This window comes from Solanum stenotomum, chromosome 10, assembly GCF_019186545.1.
Source record: "Solanum stenotomum isolate F172 chromosome 10, ASM1918654v1, whole genome shotgun sequence".
Lineage (NCBI taxonomy): Eukaryota > Viridiplantae > Streptophyta > Magnoliopsida > Solanales > Solanaceae > Solanum > Solanum stenotomum.
The window spans coordinates 56,866,695-56,888,430 of NC_064291.1; the positions used below are offsets into that span (position 1 = coordinate 56,866,695).

Sequence of the window (21,736 nt, forward strand, 5' to 3'; positions counted from 1 at the left end):
TATTATATCTATTACATTCCAGTTGGGATCTCCAGGTCGCCAAAAAGCTAAATTATTAACCCCTGCATAATAAGAGACCAACAACACATAATCAGACGTAATAGAAGGACTAGCAGATAAGATAGCCTTATCCATGCAATGGTAGAGACCTCTCGCTTCAACTGGTCGGTAACCCTGTAAAGCCCATAAGTCTTTTTCCGAAGGAAGTTGAATTTGGGTACGGGAAAAAGGATGCAACAAGTTCATCTCTCTGATAATAGTATACGCCACGGTTCATAGCCATCCCTCTGTTGAATAACACTCTGCTTTTCTAGCTTCGGGGAGAAATATGGTTGAAACTTTCTCCCCAGAAAGAGAATAAAATTCTCGATAATCATCATCTTTGTCAGCTAGCATTAGCAACGGAATTTGTGATCCCGGAAGCACTTTATAAATTTCATTTGTACCAGCAATTCTCCATGTGGTACAAAAAGAACAAAAAAGTATGAAATCTTTGAGCAATTTAAAACGTTTTGCAATTAAAACAATGAGATCGTATGGTAATTCTCCCCAATTCCCCGTAGAGAGAATATGTGTTTATGGTTTCTAGGGCAAGTAAAAAGGTTAAACCTTTGTTTATGCTTTTATACGGTACAATATTTAAGTTCTTTTTCCCAAAGAAGTCCCGCTCCAACCGCCCTACGAGTCATCTATTAAAAGGACCCTCCCCGCAGTCCGCCCTTCCTTTTAAGTGAAATCAATAAATGCATGATATGTGTTATAAACGCAATCGAAAAGCAGAAGATGAGGAGAAAGAGGACTCTAACATCAATTGGTTAGGACAAAAAAAATTACTTGTAGAAATTGAACATAATTAACTTTCCCAATTATAGGACAACTTTTCCTTATATAAAGTACTTACTATGTAAAATTAAGGTTTCACAACGAAAAAAATTATAATTGTTTTATATTTTGACATCTGTTATTGAATTTACATTAAAATGAGATAAATGGTTTAGTGTCGTTTCTTCAGTTATGCTCAATTGATACTTTTGCCAGGCACGGGTAAAAGGATGCAACAAGTTGATATCTCCGGTATTATTTACTACCGTACAGAGCCATACCTGTGACGGAAAACATAATCGTCCACTAGCTTCCGGGAGAAATATGTGTGAAACTCTTTTCAGAGAGTATAATTCTCAATAATCGTCATCATTGTCAAACAATATTAGCAACTGAATTTGAGGCGTAAAACACAGCGAAATTGTCCTTGGTAGCACCCATTCGCCAAGAGGTACAAACAACACGAAAACCAACTGTTATATTACATTTGAAATATTATTAATTCGGGATGAAAGTAGTATTAAATAATATATTTTTAAAAATTGTTATATTACATTTAAAAGAATTACAAATATTAGAGGCTTGGATCGAATGATATGATTGGGTCTCGTATTGAGATTGAGACTTGAGAGTTGGGGCTTGAGTCCCGGGTTAGGTTCGGGTTGGTTCTCAGATCCCTAGCTGAGATAGAGGGTCGAGGCTCAGGTCACGAGTCAGGGTCTGGTCTCGGGTTGAGACGAAAGGTAGGGGATCAAGTCTCGAGTTAGGGTCGAGGTCGGGAACAGGTTAAGGTCGGATATCGAGTCTAGGTTAAGTCTCGAATTCGTGTCGTTCAAGTTGGGTCGAGGTTAAAATATTCAGGGGTCAAGGTTGTGGGTCAAACCTGAAAGTTTAAGTCTTATGGATGGTATGGGATGGGTGAACCATAGTAAAGGGTGGGATAGGGGATGATGGAGCATTCAAAAAAAGTGGGTGAAATTGGGCGGGTCATGAACCAATCCAATCCATCTTAACTCAAATAACTTTTGGGGTGTTTTTAGCACAACTCATTTATTAACTCAAGTCATCTTAACTTGCTTAATTTCAACTAAACCCGCTTATTTGACACCCTTATCTAGGATCACTCTTCGATATTTTTGATATATTTTTTCATCAAAAAACTTATTTCCTCGAGGAATTCTACGACTAGCTGTTAGAAACGAGTTCTCATCACTAATAGCATATAGCTAAGAATACAAACAGTTCACGAATAAGTGTGTCGTCTGCATATAAAATATGGGTAACCTCAGTGTTTCTATGCTCCAAAGCACTTACTGTGAATCCCCTGATCCGTGATAGTTCCATGGCTTTAAACATCAATCTGCTGAAACCTTTTGAAACTAGCTAAAAATAGGAAAGGGGAAAGAGGATTCCCTTGCTTTAAACACCTCTATAAGCCCGGAAAATTGCCTTCTGGAGTACCTATGCAAGTAGAACACTTATCTTTCGTAAACTATAGACGTGTACAAAATTCAAATCATAGAGTTTCCGTGTTTCCAAATGAAATATAATCTGCACTGAAATTCATTGATCCCATTCATACTTGAGTGGATCAATTGCAACCGTAACATATGCTATGACTTGTTCAAGACGACAAGTTCAAAAACTCAACTAAAATTGATCAAATATGATGACATTCATACATCAAGCTAGAAAGAGACAGTCATCAGAATGATGGTGAAATCCAAATTGACGGACTGGTATGACTTAGAGATAATCCAGGATAAACGGATTCAAGTTTTCCATTTTCAAGATCGTAAGTCTCTCTTTTCAAAGTACACAACCTTTTGTGCACATCGCAGAAATTATCATATATATGATTAGGCTTGACTCCTGTAAACTCAGAGGTGTCAATGGAATTCAGTGAATTCCTTCCCAAAAAAATTGCTGAATTTCCCAAGGTTTTAATCTCCTTCTTTAATGCACCTTTGATTAAATCTAATTCAAAGAATTTAAATACAAAGCTTTCTGTTAGGTTTTGTCCTGATTTTCTTACCTTAATTGAAGTTTATTTTTTCCTAAAAGAAAAGACAAAACATTACCATAAATGTTTTTACTTTTTCTGAAAGGAAAATATAATATTCTTCCAAATTTGAGTTATTCTTTCCTTGGAAGAAAAGTTTGGAACTCTATAAATTGAAGGCTACTCTTCTCATATCAAAAACAAACACAAGAGAATCCACAATGTAGTCAGTTAAGAGTCTTGTTTATGGGGAGATTTTCTCCTAAACATAATTATGTTTTTTTTTCAATATTATATTAGTTTTATAATATGTAGGTCGTTTGACCAAACCATATTAATAATATATTTTTAGTATGTTTTTATTTGTCGTCTGATTTGTCAACCATATGATTTGCAAATTGTAAACTTCCGCATGACNCTTTAACATGATTTGCAATCTTAGCAATCAGATCATTGGGAAGTTCTGCCCAATTCGCCATTATAAAAAAAAAAGAAAAGACAGTCTGTTTATGGTTTTTGAGTATGAGGATATTTATATTTGACTAGAACTCTAATTCTCCAAAGGTCTAGAGTTTGGAACATATTTTACGGCCCATATGGTAAAAAATGTTGGATTGATATTCGAAAAATAGTCATTAGTCACTATGTCTCGAGTCAAGGTCAAGGCTCTAGTCCTAGGAACCCGTTTGGCCATAGATTTTCCAAGTAAAATTTGGGGGGGAAATTGGCAAATAGTGTTTGTCCATACAATTTGTCATTATTTGGCAAATAACCCAAATTCCCAAATACTAGAAAAAACTAGTATTTGGGCCAAATTTCATTATTTGAGAGCTTTTAAAAATTCAAATTATACACTAAAGTTTTATCTTTTACAAAAACACCCTCTATAGTATTTATTGCATTGTATTACATAATTTTTTTACGTGAACACCAAAGCAGTAATTGAATATTCAGTGAATATGAAAGTGATGATATGGCTGTTGATGAAAATGATGATTGATCATATCAGGGTAATAAAGTCATGTGCTTCGTCTACTTCACGGTGTATGGAATGATGCTTGTTGCACTCACTCCGAACTACCACATTGCTCCAGTGTCATGGACACTACTTGTTATTTGCTGCAACGAAGATCCAATTGACTTGTTGCGGAAGTCATGTATCTTGTTACGTCTACGTTTCTATCTTGTTATGTCATACAAACATATGGTTAGTTTTGATAGTTTTTAAAACTTATGGATATAAATCATATTTCTTAAAAAGGTGAAATATATTTCCCAAATATTATGGCCAAACACATGGTGAAATTTCACTCAAATTTTCACCCAAATAATATTTGCCAAAAATATTTGGAAATCTATGGCCAAATGCTAGCCTAGTTTAGGGTAGGGTTGGGTTTGGGGCTAGGTTTCGGGTCGTAACTCGAGGCCGAGGGTCGAGTCTTGAGTTACGGTCGGGGGTGGTATTGAGATCGAGAGTTCGGGCTTGAGTCTTGGTTAAGGTTCAGTTTGGGTTGATTATAACACAACTCATTTTAACTTATTTAGTTTCAACTCAACCCGCTCATTTGACACCCTTATGTGCGACCATTATTCGATATTTTTTAAATACTTTTTGTTCAAAGAACTTTATGGCTTAATTTCAATCCAACCGGCTCATTTGAACTCTACGTCTAGCTGTTAGAAACGAGTTCTCATCACGAATACATTAAAGACTTTGTTTGGTAATTGGGAACAAGTTTTCTCGAAATTAATTATTTTAGGATTAATTATCCACGATACAATTTTGGGATAGTTTTCTTCCACGATTTTATCCCAATCAGACATGAAATAAACTTATCCTATAATTAATCACGCGATTAATTATCCCTTACTTCAAGTTCTATGTAGGGTAAATCAAATGCCAAGTTTCTAAGAAAAGCAAGTAAATACATCAATTTTGAGCTATTGAGTTAAGAGTTCTGCTGGAATAAAATGCAGTAACTAAAGCTTTGGATTTAGTTGTTGGAAGGGCACCGTTACGTGTTTCTGCGCACATTGAACCTGTACTATACCAATAAATAGGAAAATTTTGCACCAAATTTACTCTTTCTATTACTGTCCATGACATGTTGGGCCGGTGGTGTGCACGGGCTTCACCCTCTAGTTCATCGGCGAATACTAACTATTTTAATAATAACCATAAAAATTTAAAATTCGCAATCAAACAATAAGAGTTAAAATTTGCAAACTAAATATGAAAATGCTAATAAATAGATTAGTATATAATATAGTAAAAAAAATGAAATTAAACAAACTAGCAATCACATTATTTGTGATGGTATAATCCAAGTAGGCGGAGAAATATGACTAAGTGACAATTCAGGATAGATAGATTCAACTTCTCCGTCTTCAAAATTGTAAGCCCCTATATCTCTACCAGCACCATCAAAATAGCTAAATTTATCATACCAATCGTCAGTAAACTATATATAATTAGGCTTGATTCCAGGAAATTTAGAAGAGTCAATTGAACATGTTCCTGTATTAAAACCCAAAAAAATAGCTGAATCTCCCAAGGTTTTAATCTCATCTTCCTCCTTTAATTCACCCTTGATTGCATCTACTTCAAAGATTTTAAATTTATAGGTCTTATATCTATGAAGCTCTGGATAATGAGCAAATCGGGTAATAAATAATAGTTTATCGGATAGCTCGACCAGGTAATATTGAGCTGAATGCTGAAGAAATATATCATGTTGGGACCAATAAAGCAAGTGTTGCTCTACTGCGTTTGGTTGAACTGCGAAAACCCAAAATTCACCACGAGCTGTAACATAATAGAATTTACCTCTATAATAATTGATACCCATGACAGCACCCACATTGTTCATCTTAATATTTGTCCAATTGAGATCTCCAGGTCTCCAAAAAGCCAAACGATTAATATTTGCGTGATAGTTAACCACGAGTACATAATCTGAGGTAACGGAAGGACTTGCAGATAAGATAGCGTTCTCCATGAGGTTCCAGAGCACTTCATGATCTCCGAGACCATTAGAAGCCATTAAGTCATCTCGTGAAGGAAGTTGAATTTGGGTACGGGACAAATGATGCAACAAGTTCATCTCTCCGGTACTATCATCCATGGTGCAGAGCCATCCCTCCGATGGACAACAATGTCGTTGTCTAGCTTCTGGGAGGAACAGGGGAGTAACTTTCTGCTTGATAAGAGAGTAAAATTCTCGATAATCATCACGTTTGTCAGCCAACATAAGTAAAGGAGTTTGGGTAAAAAATATATCAAATTTATGGTCAAGGGTAGTAGCAATTTTCCAAGAGGTACAAACACAAGTAAAAAATATGAAATCTTTAGGTAATTCAATATGATTTGCAATTATTGCAAGGAGATCCATGGGTAAATCTGCCCACCCACCTGCCATATCTTTGAAACGAAAAACAAGTTTTAGTTCTACTTGTGTTTTTTTAGGGTACAAACTGCAATATATATATAGGCGTACAATTATATTCGTATTCCTATTTCTATTCGTATTCCTATATTAACAAGGATTTGGACAAGCCCAAAAATATTCCTATTCATATATTAACAAGGATTCGGACTTCAAGTTTTGGACTATAGAAATTCTAACATCTTTTGTCATAGCCCACAAATTAACATCCTTTAATTTACATCACACAACTGGTGGACAAATTAAATAAATGAGGAATTTTCGCATATAGTCACTCAAAAATAGTCTAATTATGATCCATAATTATAGTTTGTTAATTACAATTCGTAGTTACTTGTTATAGGGAGGAGAGTGGCGAGCGAGACTGGGAAAGGGAGGAGAGAGGCGAGCGACAGAGGGAAGAGAGATGAATTGTATATGTATCTCGGTTAGATAATTGTATATTATGCATATGTATTTGTATATTCTGGCGAGAGAGATTGGGAAAGGGAGGAGATAGGCGAGCGAGATTGGGAGAGGGAGGAGAGAGGCGAGCGAGATTGGGAGAGGGAGTGAGAGAGGACAATAATTTGTATAATTCACATCTCGTTTGTATAATTCGCATGTACGTTTATATAATTCACGTATTTTCGTATAATTGAGTAATATAAAGTCTGAAATTATACAAATATAATAAAACTCGAAATAACAAATTGATACAAGTATAAACATATGAACTTTAAACATTTATACAAAATATATTATACAAATTACATTATATAAATTATATTATACAAAATCCAAAAACTACACGTTTATACAAACTGTAAAAAGTTATACACAAAAAGATTGAATGTATATGATGACAAAACTGAAAAACCAAAGGAAATCATCGTCATATACAAATATAAACAATCGTATACAAATACAAATCAAACAAAGAATTGTTAGCTGCAAATTATACAAATATGACGAATTATACATATACAAACATGGCTAATATACAAACTCGAAGTCAGCCCACGTAATTAATGTATAATATTTATCGCAAATGATAATTATAGCAAACTATAGCTATAATGAGTAATTAAGTACTATAAATTTGCTTAACCGCGTAATTTTTCCTTAAATGAAAACAGGCCCTAAACACTAAATGCAGATACGGTTCGTCGGGTCACCCGTTTTACAATTCGGATTCGGATAAACTCCGTCTTCTCCCTTGCGAAGCTCTTCTTCATACACTCTGAGAACAAACAAATTGCAGAGCTAAAAGAACTCCAATTTTAGTTCAGTAAAATGCTTCTCCATATATCCAAAATCTCAGTTCAATGAGTCTCAGTTCAGTAAACATGTCTTTTTCAACAGGTAACAATTGTATATCAGCAAGGTCCATTCTTCATCCAAAGCCAAACATTCAGCTTCAAAGTTCATTCATAATCAAATTCCCATTTCAGAAAAGTTACACAAATTCCATTTTTCATAGAAATTTCAGAAAAAGATCACATTTTTATCATTCCCCATATGCAATTCTTGGAAAATGGAGGTCTAATTCGAAGTCCTCTGAAGATGGGGGAAGCAATAATGAAGATTTTGTGACTAGGGTTTTGAAAGAAAACCCAAGCCAAGTGGAACCCAAATATCTAATTGGGAATAAACTTTACACCCTAAAGGAAAAAGAGGATTTGGGTAAGAAGGGTTTATTGAATGGTGGTGTTTTGGAGATACTAAAAAGGTTGAATATTAAAGGAATGGTGAAGAATGGAAGTGATGAGGGTAGTTTAATGAAGTCCGGGGATGTGTTTTTGAAGGATATTTTGAGGGAGTATAAGGGGAAGTTATATGTTCCTGAGCAAATTTTTGGTGCTAATTTGTCTGAAGAAGAGGAATTTGAAAAAAATGTTGAGGATTTGCCTAAGATGAGCTTGGTGGATTTTCAGAAGTATATGAAATTTGATAAGATAAAGTTGTTGACTTTTAAAGAGGATTCTGGAGCTTCTTTGGGATTGGGGTCTAGAGATTTTATTGTTGAGTTGAAGGAGATGCCTGGAGAGAAGAGCTTGCAGAGAACTAAATGGTTAGTATCATAGACTGGTTGATTTCTTTCACTTTATATTATAGATTTTTATGTTTATGTGATCATTCTCTAGGGCAATGAAGCTGGATCAAAGTCAAGCTCAGGCTTTACTAGAGGAGTACACGGGGCCACGATATGAAGTCGAGAAGCAAATGATGGTATTTCATTCATTTTGGTGCTTTGTTTAATGATGCATAGTGACATTAGCTTCATTATCGCGTGGGGGAAAAAAATTTGACAACGACAACAATCCTAGTGTAATACCACAAGTGGGGTCTGGGGGAGGGTAGAGTGTTGGGAGACCTTGCCCCTACCTTGAGAAGGTAGACAAGCTATTTCCGATAGACCCCCAGCTCAAAGAACGTTAAAAAAGAGGCAGTAGCAACAAGCAGAAACAACAATAAGATAATAAGATAGCCGAGGCAAAAAGAACAACATGTAGAAATAGAAATAAAAAAAAATTAGAAACAAGAATAAAACTAATGATTTATCAGAACTTAAATGTATAGCTTAAGCAGACGGTGGTTTGCTATGATTTATCAGCCTGAATTAATTTATTAGTTAACAACCACTTGTACTGAAGTATAGTTCTCGTGATGATGTGGGGAGCTTCTTTGTTTTCTTATTTGATAGACATTCTTCTTTTCAACGACATATAGTTATCCGTCATCAACCGAATGCACTGATTGCAAGTTCCAGATGAAAACTTAATTACTGTTTCTCATTATGTCTTGATTCATTGTGGTTACTATCTCTTGACAGGAAATTCCTGTGAAGGTTTTATGGAATTTGCCTTTACTCTCTTCGGGTAAAATGTTAACTAAATTTAGATTATCTGTTTTGGCCTAGCGGCTTGGAATCTTTTATTGTTGACTGTTTTCAAAAAAAATACTCAAGCTTGCGTGCCTTGTTGTGCTAGTTACTAATTAAAAAGAAAAAGCCTTCTTGTGCACAGTTCTAAGAAACACATAAAGTAATATTTGAATTCGACAAAAAGACATGTAAGCAGACAAGTAGAAGCTGCCATGAGAAAGTAACAATATAGTTGGAGCATATGTGTATTTAAAACTCAAATATAGATGTACCTGCAGACAAAAGCATATCGGCTGCTAATATTTGTTACTAGGCACTGAGGTTAATGCTGTTATCTGATGGTTATATTTATCTTTAACTGTTACCCTTTGTGGGTATAATAAATTCATTACATATTTAGTTGCTCTGGAACCATGTGGCAGAGTCCGCATAATGCAATAGAAAGCTTTTAGGGTTAGCGGAAGATGGTGAAAGTTGAAAATGGAAATCACGACTTTAGTTTGAAAAACTTGAGCAATAAATGAGTTTAATGTAGACTGTTGATTCATTTATGTGCAGTACATTGGGACGAGTTTTTTTCTTTTCCTTTCTTTTGCAGTAAGCATATAGTTGGGGTGACAATTGTTGCGCAGAAGTGATAGCAGCATCTAAATGTCAACTGACAGTCTAAAAAGTGATATACAGAATAGTCTTTCAATCTAATTATATGTTGCTTGGAAAGAAGAGTACAATTTCAGTAATCAAATCTGCCATTTCTTTGAGATCATATATTTCCTAAAGTGTAGACAAATCAATGTCGTGTTATACTGGTGGCAGTCTGTATGGTGACTGTATCACAAGGGAAAAGAGTAACTAAAGTATCTGAAAAGGTTCTCAAATCCCTTAGCATAAGGTTGTTGTATCTCTTCTTTTTAGCTTAAGATTGACCTTATAGTTGCTTGAGCCTTGAAGGAATAGGTGCTTTCTCTAGTTATGCAATTGGCAAGATTGTAGAACCTAAGTTTGGTGGGATAAGAATGTGGTTTACCGTGTGGAAACTGATTTTTCAAGTATGTTGGAAAACCTTTCTTTCTTTTTTCTTTTGCCTCTTACAGAGTGATCCTATTGCAGTCTTGGGTGGGAAAATTACCTGAGTATCCTAATCCAGCTGCATCGAAGATATCAAGCAGAGTAATGGTAGAACTTGGAATGCTGACCGCTGTAATGACTGCTGCTGCGGTGATTGTGGGTGCTTTCCTGGCTTCAGCTGTGTTTGCTGTGACGAGCTTTGTCTTTGTCGTCACTGTGTATGTCATGTGGCCTGTGGCCAAACCATTTCTTAAGCTGTTCTTTGGTCTCATCTTTGGTATCTTAGAAAGAGTGTGGGATAAGGTTGCTGATGCCTTTACTGATGGAGGAATTTTCTCAAAGTTGTATGAATTGTACACATTTGGTGGTGTCTCTGCCAGTATTGAGATGCTGAAACCAATCATGCTTGTTTTTGTGACTATGGTTCTTCTTGTCCGATTCACTCTTTCACGAAGACCTAAGAACTTTAGAAAGTGGGTGAGTAATACTCCCTATCCTAGAATTCGCAGTTTAGAAACACTTGCTTCTTGCAAATTTAAAATGTTATGTGCTTCATTCAGGATATATGGCAAGGCATAGAATTCTCTCAGTCTAAGCCACAAGCACGTGTTGATGTGAGTTTCTAGTTTCTCACACTCTCTGGTCACAAACATTCACAACTTTTCATTTGTAGATTATGACCAATATTTTGTCTAAGTAAGAAGTTTCTGTTTAGGGTTCAACTGGAGTCACATTTAATGATGTAGCTGGGATTGAGGAAGCAGTAGAAGAACTTCAAGAGGTAACAATGCCTTACACCACATATAATACTTCCTTATTGTGTATTCCCTCCATCCCAATTTATGTGATGTAGTTTGTGAGTTTTGAGAAATATGAGAAGAGTGTGCTATATTCCAAAACTACCCTTAATAAATGAATTTTTATATAGAAGAGCACATCTTTGTAGACTTTTTGCCAAATAAGTGGTCCAATATGGGTAAAATGTTGATAGTGTCATTAAACATTTGCCAAAGAAGGAAAGTATGTCACATAAACTTAGGGAGAGTAATATTCTTTTCCATTATAATGTGGGAAAGCTTGTCCTCAGCCACAATCTTTAGCTTAATGGTTCTAATTCCTGCCATTTTTTGCCAACTAGTTGGTAAGATACCTGAAGAATCCTGAACTATTTGATAAAATGGGGATCAAGCCCCCACATGGAGTTCTTCTGGAGGGACCTCCTGGATGTGGCAAGGTATGCTGTTCATTTCAGACCTTAGATGGGATTTCCAAAGAAAAAAAAAGTAGAGGGTCTTCACTAAAATTATATATGATGCTTTTCTCAGACCCTGGTTGCCAAGGCAATAGCAGGTGAAGCTGGTGTTCCTTTTTACCAAATGGCGGGTTCTGAATTTGTGGAAGTTCTAGTCGGTGTTGGTTCTGCTCGTATTAGAGATTTGTTCAAGAGAGCCAAGGTGAGCATAATACGTAGTCAATGAACCATGTGACTTCCCTTTTTATGTTTTGAAGAATGCCCTCATTCTTGTCACAGGTGAATAAACCATCAGTTATCTTCATTGACGAAATTGATGCACTCGCAACCAGGTATGGATATTTGTCTAAATAAATAATGGTGAACGTGTTTTTTTTTACTGGTTTAGCATAACACAAAGGGAAATCTGGAGCTGAAGCATCTGGGCATTTTTCGTGTAGTTACCCCTTTAGTGGTAGAACTATTGAAATTGGGTTTTTGAACCTGAAGGTACTAATGTCATGTTGTGGACAATGCTAATGTCTTCAGTGTGTTGCTGTCTAGATATTCTTTTTAATCGCTAAGAAATAACTTTGTCATTCATAAATGACCTGTAGACATGTGCAGTGGTTATAGTTTCTCAAAATTATTATTCTTAATAAACAGGCGTCAAGGAATATTTAGTGAATCAACTGATCACCTCTATAATGCGGCAACTCAAGAAAGGGAAACTACTTTAAACCAGTTGTTGATCGAACTAGATGGATTTGATACTGGGAAAGGTGTTATATTCCTAGGGGCTACAAATCGAAGGGATTTATTAGATCCTGCCCTTCTTCGTCCTGGTAGATTTGATCGCAAGGTTTGTTCTCCTATTGAATTGAATTCTTTATCAACTCAGCTCCTCATGACTTAAATTACTCTATTCATGTTCTGTCGGTATGTGCGCATTGGTTGGGAGGAGGTAGACAACATTTTCCATGTTTATAGAACGCTCTTGACTTACTGATTCTTTCCATAAAGATGTTTCTATATGCTGAATATTATGATAAAAACTAATCAACCCCCCAAAAAAGTGTAAGGATTCCACAACAAACTGTAATACAGTATGTTATTTTATGCGATGCCTAGTGTACTGCAAAGTTCCTTTACAAAGTCCTTGGATGGGGCCACTGTGTTTGGGCTTTTGAATCCTAATAGGTGCTGTTTATGGGCAAAACATTGTTTGACTTGGAAGGTAGGAATCATTTTTTCGTATCAGTCGACTTGTTAATTATGTTGAGACACCGATAGCTTTTGGTAGATTCTATAGAGAATAAGTACCCTGAACAAAATACCTTACCTTTTCAAAAATAAAGAGTGCCCTGAACTTAATATAACATCATAAGTTAATATAGTTTAGTTGAGATAATGAATCAGTTTAAGAAGTGTCGAATTACTTATAGTAGCTATGTGATCTTTATTCCTCACTTCTTTCTGGAACACCACATTTCATGCTTGTTACATTTCTCTCTTTCAGATAAGAATTCGGCCTCCCAATGCGAAAGGAAGATTGGAAATTTTGAAAGTACATGCACGGAAAGTTAAATTATCAGATACTGTTGATTTGTCTAGTTATGCCCAAAATTTACCTGGTATTCAACTTTACTTCCTTTCTGTTCATACAAGATCATCTTCAGGCCACTAGTCTTTTCCTCCCATGACTCTAAAAGATTTCATTTCCCTGATGCCAGTGGAAGATAGGGTTAATGCGATAGTTCATCCATATTTTCTTGCATTATAGTGATCTCATTTTAAATCCTGCTCCTGATCTACTAAATGGTGGTCTTCCACTTCAGGATGGTCAGGTGCAAAGCTGGCTCAGCTTCTCCAGGAGGCTGCTCTAGTAGCAGTGAGGAGAGGGCATAACTCAATTCTTCATTCAGATATGGATGATGCAGTTGACCGACTTACAGTTGGACCTAGACGAGTTGGGATTGAGTTGGGTCATCAGGGGCAGTGTCGTCGAGCAATTACTGAGGTGGGGACTGCATTGACTTCTCATCTTTTGAGGCAATATGAGAATGCAGAAGTTGAGCGTTGTGACAGAATATCTATCAATCCGCGTGGCCAGGTTTGTTTGTTCTCTAGTTGCTTCATCTTTCAACATCATATTTTGCACCTCACTCTTTATTACTCCCTCCATTCCAAATCGAGCATGTATTGATTGTGTGTTGCATACGTTTTTACTGGAGAATTCATCTGAACATGTAAATTGTTTCCCATGATTGCTGAAAATTTAAAAGTGGCATGCAGACCTTGTCTCAAGTTGTGTTTCACCGTCTTGATGATGAGTCATACATGTTTGAGCGGCTACCACGGTTGCTTCATCGTCTTCAGGTGCTAATTTTTAAAGTCTTATGCTAATTTTTGCTTGCACTTTTTCTTCCTACATGCAAAGCTGATGATTGCATTATGTACATCTTTGAACAAGGTATTTCTTGGAGGGAGAGCTGCTGAAGAGGTCATTTATGGACGTGATACTTCAAGAGCATCTGTAAACTACCTTGCTGATGCATCCTGGCTTGCTCGTAAGATAATCACAATGTACGTATTTATTAGTTATGATTTAATTGGCGTTGCCGTATCTGCCAGAGCCATGACTTTTGTCCTTGAACAGATGGAATATGAAAAACCCAATGGCCATACACGGAGAACCTCCCCCCTGGGTAAAGAGAGTGAAGTTTGTGGGTCCACGTCTTGACTTTGGAGGATCACTATATGATGATTATGACTTAATTGAGCCGCCGATCAACTTCAATTTGGATGATGATGTTGCTAAGAAGACAGAAGAGCTCATATGTGACATGTACGGGAAGACAGTTACTCTGCTGAGGCAGCATGATACTGCCCTACTCAAAACAGTGAAGGTAGTTCTCGACACGTTGAATCAGTTATCTTATAGACTTGTTTTTCAAACTTTTCTATCCTTAAATTTGCAGCAACTCTGTTGAATAAACTTGATGTTTGTAATGCTTCTTTTTAGAAAAGGCTCCACCAATTGTGCATAGATTAGAAGTTACTTAGGTCCAAATTATTTAGTATAACCAGATGCAGAGATCATTGATTCCTGTGCATGTTTATCCTAGGTTCTTCTGAATCGGACTGAGATCAGTGGAGACGAGATCGACTTAATCCTGAGCCACTATCCACCAAATACACCCACAAGTCTTCTGCTGGAGGAGACAGATCCTGCGAGTCTTCCATTTGTTGACGAAAAGCAAGAACAGCAAAATAACATCGAGTACAGTCTGTCTTCATGAGAACGAAATCCTTGATCCAGTACACGGAGGAGCTTTCTACCCTATTCGAAGCCAGTTTTGACGTGCATTCAAAACAAAAAATATTACAGCTGAGAACTTTCTGAGAAATAGTGAGATGCTAAAAAATGCAGTTTTGTTTGCTGCATGTATCAATAGGAATTTTGTTAAAATTGTTGATTTGTTCCATAGATTTATTCTTCTGTGATTCTTGTATCCAGTTGCTTTTTCTGTAGGTATATTACTATTGAAGAGGCAAAATCTTCAACAAAATAAATATAAGAAAAGTAGTAGAATTACGCTGCTTATGTTGTTGTTTACCTTAGATATTGAGATTCGACAAAATACAATACATTTTTTTTTTATCTTGGTGAATAGAGTTATCTGAGCCAAGTGTAAGAGTTCGCGCTAATTTGAGTTTTGACTTTCATATAGCTATGAACCTCTATTTTTTATATGGTGGACAAATAAAAATTTACATAAGAATTAATAACCCTTAACGATTGTGCCATTATGATTTTGCCCTTCTCTAAATTCACACATAACAAAAGCTTATTAGTGCATTGAGTTGCCCTCTAAATATTTCATTTGACCTTTATATTTAGATATAATATATAAATGTGTTGTTTCTCACACGCTTTCAATTAATATTCAAGATTAAATTAAAGATCACGTTTACGTGTTATGGCTTATAGAGTAAAAATTTCGAAGTGATAAAAAAAAGAAAAAGTTTCCGCTAGTTGGGGAATTCAATACATTTGTTCTCCACGAAAAAAATCACAAACTCATTAAAAAAAAACACAAAAACAAGATTCCCTTTTTCTTCATCTTCTTCCTCTTTCTTCTGATCAAAACTCAATAAAACCAAAAAAATAAATAAATTATACTCTATGCAATCGGCTCTCAATCATGAAATATAGTATTGAGAAGAGATGACGAAACCTCGTAACATCGTATACAACGATGTAGTCTCCAAACCTCAGCTGTCTTTGCGGCTCTTCTTTTCTATTTTCTGTGCCCTTCTGCTTTTCTATTCTATGTTCGTTTATGGATATGGAGGTAAAATTTCGTATACCCATTTGGGTTTTCTTTCAGTATAATGATTTTTTTCTAACATGGGTAATTTGAAAAAGTAATTAAAATCCACCCAAAAAAAAAGAGATTTTTATGTGAATGCTGATGACCCTTTGTTACTTTCTTGGTAAGTGTTTTCTTAAATGAACATTTTAGTGTGATTTAGTTCTATTAAATGCTTAAAAAGAGTTACTTGGGTATATGGTGTTTAAAAATTTAGCTAGTTTAGTTCTAGGGGGAGCTTAGTAGAAAAAAAGATCCTTTGTTGCTTTCTTGGTGACTGTCCTTTTGAATGTATATTCAGTGTAATTGAGTGTTATTGAATGTTTAAAAAGACTTACTTGAGCACATACTCGAGCCGGGGATCTATCGGAAACACTTTACCTCCCAAGGTAGGGGTAAGGTCTACATACATTGTACCTCCTCGAACTCCATTTGTGGGATTATGCTAGGTATGTTGTTGTTGTTCTTGGCACACGATGTTAAAAAATTTAGCTAAGTTAGGAAGAGCTTAGTAGAAAAAAGAACTTTGTTGCTTTCTTGGCGACTGTCCTCTTAGATGAGAATTTAGTGTGATTCAGTGCTATCAAATGCTTAAAAAGATTTACTTGGGCGTAGGCTGTTTACAAATTTAGCTAATTTAGCTCCATGAGGAGCTTAGTAGAAAAAAGATCCTTTGTTACTTTCTTGGTGACTGTCATCTTGAATGAACATGTAGTGTAAGTTAGTGCTATTAGCTGTTTAAAAAGACTTACTTGGGCTTATGGTGTTTACAAATTTAGCTAATTTAGTTCAAGGAGGAACTTAGTTACAGATGACTTTGTTTTTTTTTCTTTCAGTTTTCATTTGTTTATTATGAGTCATCTTTAAGAAAATTAAAGTGAACTCTTCTAATGCTTGAAGTTTGTTGTTTATGGAGTTTGAAAGTAAGTGAATAAGTATTAAAAAGTTTTTGTTTTTATAGATTTATAAACAATACCTTGTAAAGTGTAAGAGAAAAAGATGATACATGAGATGTATTTATCGGTTTGTCATAAATACTGGGCATGAGTAATCTTTTTTCTTATTAGACTCGATTTTCCTGTGAAGTTTTTAGTAGCTTCTACTGTTCTTTTTCTTCCCTCTGATTATGTTGTTGTTCTTTCAGAACTATTTTTCTTTTCACATTTGGGTGAGACATTTGTTGGTCCCTTAACTCTCACCCAAATGTCAATTTCTGAAGTTGGAAAACTTGAAGTATCTAATTTATGTTTAGTGGGCTTGAGGCTAGTTTAGCATGTGCAGCATAATAAATGATCTTTTAAAGCTCATTTATTAGTTCTCTGAATGATATATGGTTCCAATGGAATTTTGTGCAGGGATTTCTCTTGCCTATGCTGAGACTCTTACCAATTATAGTGTTAATGATAGAGAGTTCAACAGCTCCACTCAACCGCTTTTAGAAAGCAGAGGGAAGAGCAGCAAAACTGAAGTACTATTGGAACTCAACATATCAGTTAAGATTAATGATTCTTGTAGTCCTACAGATAACATTGCAACCCCTGAGCATTCACTGCAAAAAACAAGTGCATTGGAGGATGCAGTTTCTACTATTTTAGGTTACAACATGTTAATATGCCAAATGCAGCCACAAGTAGTGCATATCCGTCGTAATGAAGGTCGGCTACTCAATGGAAGAACTCAATTGACCTATCCGAATCTGGAAGAATTTAGAAGCATTACAAAACAAGAAAAGATAGGGAGCACAGCAAGTCAGTTAGTAAATATCACCCACAGGCTTGAGCCTGATGGTACGCCCTACAATTATGCCTCGTCATCCAAGGGTGCTAAAGTGGTGGCCCACAATAAAGAAGCAAAAGGAGCAAACAACGTACTGAACAAGGATCATGATAAGTATCTCAGAAACCCTTGTTCTGTGGTCGGGAAATTCTTTGTTATTGAGCTTGCAGATGAAACTCTAGTTGATGCAGTCAAAATTGCAAATTTTGAGCATTATTCATCTAGGCTAAAAGAATTTGAGTTATCTGGGAGTCTGGTATATCCAACTGAGACGTGGAATCCACTGGGAACTTTTGTTGCAGAAAATGTCAAGCATGCTCAGTGTTTTAAGCTACCTGAACCAAAATGGGTTAGATACTTGAAGCTAAATTTACTCACGCATTATGGTTCTGAATTTTATTGTACTATCAGTTTTATCGAGGTCTATGGTATTGATGCCATAGAGCAGATGCTTGAGGATCTTATCGTCCATTCCCCTGAGTCTTCTCCTGATAAAATGGGAAATCTTAACAAAACTGCTATGCTGTCTATGATACCAGATTCAGGTTCTGACTACCATGAAACAAAGGGTATCGTCCAAAATGTGGTAGAGTCTGCAAACCAGGGGCTAGAAAATTTTGATGAAGGGCAAGGTACTAATTTAGATGCAACAAGGAAAAAACAAACCATAACCAATGGCCCTGAGTTTATAAAAAAGCATAGGCAGCAATCAAATGGCAGAACTCATGGCGATGCAGTCCTAAAAATACTGCTGCAAAAGGTGAGAGCACTTGAATTGAACTTATCTGTCCTGGAGCAGTACATTAAAGAGCTGAGCAAGAGGCAAGGTGACATTCTGCCTGAGCTAGATAATGAAATTTCTCAAGTTTCAGATCTCCTAGAGAAAAGCAAATTAGAGATCAAGGATCTTCTGAAATGGAAAGAGAATATGGTGTGCCTAACTATTTCCTTTTTGTTGCTAATGAGCAGACTAATGCACACATTTCAGTCATAAAAAGCAAGCTCTTTTTCCTTGCAGGAGAAAGAAAATAGTGATCTTGAATCTTGGAAAGCTTCTGTATCAGCTCAATTGGATTTATTGGTCAACGGAAATCGCATGCTAAGGTAGTAGATCTCATGTAACCCCCTTAACTAACTTGTATCCTTGTACTATAAGTTGATTTTGTGTTGTTATCTGAGTGAATCGCGTCTGTTTATCTTGATTCTTTCTTCTTTAATTGTTTGTGTTCCCGGTAGCTGCAGATTTGCTGTATCTCAAATTGAATATAGAAGTTTTAAAAGAACTTGAAACCCTGAAGCTATAGGATTATCAAAGTTTTAGGAAGTCAGTTGGAGTTTGATGTTGAACCTAGTAAATGGTCCATTTTAGATTTTATCTTAAGTTTCTCTTAACACCTCATAAAAGAAGAAGCGGGGCTCTTTTTTGTAGTATTTAAAATGGAAAGCTGAAAGCAGCTATCTGAGCATAATTATATTTCCTGTCCCCAGTAAAAATGAGGCGATGGACAGGAAAAAGTTAATATCTGAAGACCATTTTAATTTTTTTCTAAAGAAATACAACCAGAGGGTTTAAAATGTGTTTTCATGCATCACAATGTTATGCATTCAGAGAAAAAAGGTTGTTCTGTTGGTGTATTTAACTCTTATTGTTTCAAAGCAATTCATGTGGGACGATCCAGTACTTTTGCATTTGTTTGATCCGTAGTATTCTACTTTGTAAAAACTAGGTCGACTTTTGATGATTTCATATCCTTATTTTTCATGGTTAAGATAGTTAAAAACTTTTCGAGAAATGATATGCATTGTGACTCAATCATGAATGAACTGGCAAATTAGAGTTCTGTTGCGCGCTTCTTCATAAGCTTATCTTACATGAGTACAAAGCGAGTTGTTACAAAAAGGTGTAAGGTTCTATTTGGCAACTTGAATATAAAGCCCTGGCCGAGCAATGGAAAACCCTGCTGCTGCTTTCAGTACCTGTTGGACAATCTCTTTATAATATTTAGTTTGAGGGGGAGAAGGAAAAATAAGTCACGTAGGACAAACTGCAAACACATACTGTAAACCGCATGCAGACCTCTAAAATCCTAGCTCGGTGATTTTGCATTTTACTTGAAGAGGGTTTTAGGCTTCTGGAAGCTAGAAGGGTTGGTTTTGAGATATGCATCCTATAGTAAATGTTTGAACTTTGAACAGGCTATAAGCATTGTGTGATTTCCACTTGACTATCTAAGTTTAATCTTGAGGATGATATTGAAATGAAAGTCAAGTAAGTTGTTTGGGCGAAGTCAGTTGTTAAATTTTTGTTCTTTTATTCAGTATGTATGATATGTAAAAGAAGTGAGGCTTCAATTTGGATCAGCTAATTTCGAATACACCTAAGAGAATGTAAGGGAACTCCATTATTTAAATGTGAACTTGATAGTAGTAAAGATTTCAAATCCATTTGTTGTAATCCACATTGCTTGATTACCTGGCAAAGGACCAAAGCTCATGACACTTTCTAGACCCTATGAGTGAAATGACTAGGTAGCTATTATTAAGAAGTGTAATGTCAAAACTCAGTTCAAACCAGTTCATTAGGTACTCCTTATATCCTATTGCCAAGTTTTTGTTTCATATCTAGAAAATTGTGATCATGTTGTATTATTTTTCAACTCTCAAGCTTGAACTGATTTTTCTTTCCTGTTCTCTACTTCTTTTGCAGATTAGACGTCGAAAAGGTTGTGAATGACCAAAAGAGTTTGGAAAAGAAAGAGTTGGCTATGTTCTCAATCAGCTTATCTTTTGCATGTATTGCAATTCTTAAGTTAGTTTCACATAGATTTCAAACAACATTCGCGACAAGTCGAGGTTGGCTGTTGATTCTTGTTAGCAGCAGCTTAATTGCATGTGTCACATTGTTTTATAGTTAAATCTACTAACCTCATTGCTAGATAATCTTCATACTTGTAGAAACTTGTTCACTCATACTGAAAAGCTTAATTGAAAAGAAGTTATAGAATTTTTTTCCCACTGAAGATCATGGACTGCAACATTTACTAATCTTGTTTCTTATGTTTCCCATACTCTTCAAGTTAACTATGTTATAAGTAGGGGGTGTGCATCGGTTCGTTCAGTTTAGTTTCATGTATTGTCGGTTTTCAGTTTTTAAATACTATGTATCAATAACCAAATCAATAAGATATTTTTTATGGCGCGATTATGAAAAATCTCATTAGAAAACTGAAAATATTTTAAAAATATTCTTATTAGTCCTCAAAGCTAAATATATTTAATTTTTAACTCTTAATTCATTTTATTAATAACACTTCAATTATTTTATACTAGGTAATTTATATGTGCTTCGCATGAGTAGTAATCACCCCATTAAGCTTAGAATGATCCTTTCTTAATATTTGAATTTTAAAAGTAGCTTCTATTTTCTTTTGGAAAAATTATAAGATATCAAGATCATTCCAACATAAATTAAAAGATTTTGAAATCGTCACATATCTCAAATGAATTGGCGGTGAACTCAATGGTGTATGTTACAGTGTTCCTTTTACTATGAAAAAATATGTTAGACATGTTCAATTGAGTGAAAATTTTGAATTAAATCGTGCTACTTAAAAAACAAATGTTACATTTCTTAAAAAAACTAGTAAATGGGCCCGCACTTCGCGCGGTTAGAACATTCTTCTTTAAAATTTATTAGAATAGAACTTTTCTTCTATTTTGATGTTATAGTAAAATGCTTATACAATAGTATATGTGTAAATGCTTGATTGGAAAATTTTTCCCACAAGTGGCAATTGGCAAATAGTGTCATTTTTTTACTGTATAGTTAGAATAGAAAAGAAAAAAATTAACCATTTTTACTATACATAATTTTTTTTAAAACAATAGTCTAACAAGGAAAATAAAACAAATAAATTGAAATGATACTACACGAACATCCTAGTAATTAATGTATTGCCTATCTGTTTTAATTTAAAATTCATTTCTCTAATTATGATCGCGACAACAAATGAAACTCCCCTTAGAACAATTATATAGGACAAAGCAGAACTCATGGTCAAGCGCCACACAATTGAAACAGTCGACAGAAGCTTTAGAGATATAATGGACGCCAATGAACCATTTGGTGGAAAAGGCCATAGTCTTTGA

The 21,736-nt window shown here is 35.4% G+C and overlaps 3 protein-coding genes across 3 annotated transcripts; 2 read left to right on the top strand and 1 right to left on the bottom strand.

Moving 5' to 3' along the window:
• Window positions 1–5,286: 5,286 nt before the first annotated feature.
• LOC125843231 (F-box/kelch-repeat protein At1g64840-like) lies at window positions 5,287–6,243 on the bottom strand. Its single transcript, XM_049522441.1, has one exon. It carries the CDS (start codon window positions 6,241–6,243, stop codon window positions 5,287–5,289), a length of 957 nt encoding a protein of 318 aa, XP_049378398.1.
• Window positions 6,244–7,508: 1,265 nt separating this feature from the next.
• On the top strand, window positions 7,509–15,033 carry LOC125841201 (probable inactive ATP-dependent zinc metalloprotease FTSHI 1, chloroplastic). The gene is made up of 15 exons (XM_049520274.1): window positions 7,509–8,323; window positions 8,397–8,481; window positions 10,247–10,681; window positions 10,765–10,818; window positions 10,920–10,985; window positions 11,343–11,438; window positions 11,530–11,658; window positions 11,736–11,788; window positions 12,102–12,297; window positions 12,955–13,069; window positions 13,274–13,548; window positions 13,731–13,814; window positions 13,909–14,021; window positions 14,095–14,344; window positions 14,564–15,033. The coding sequence occupies exons 1-15, from the start codon at window positions 7,578–7,580 to the stop codon at window positions 14,735–14,737; spliced, it is 2,871 nt and encodes a 956-aa protein (XP_049376231.1). The 5' UTR covers window positions 7,509–7,577; the 3' UTR covers window positions 14,738–15,033.
• Window positions 15,034–15,465: 432 nt separating this feature from the next.
• Window positions 15,466–20,503, top strand: LOC125842042 (SUN domain-containing protein 5). Its single transcript, XM_049521238.1, has 4 exons — window positions 15,466–15,793; window positions 17,167–18,518; window positions 18,606–18,691; window positions 20,295–20,503. Exons 1-4 carry the CDS (start codon window positions 15,667–15,669, stop codon window positions 20,500–20,502), a joined length of 1,773 nt encoding a protein of 590 aa, XP_049377195.1. The 5' UTR covers window positions 15,466–15,666; the 3' UTR covers window position 20,503.
• The last annotated feature ends 1,233 nt before the right edge of the window (window positions 20,504–21,736 follow it).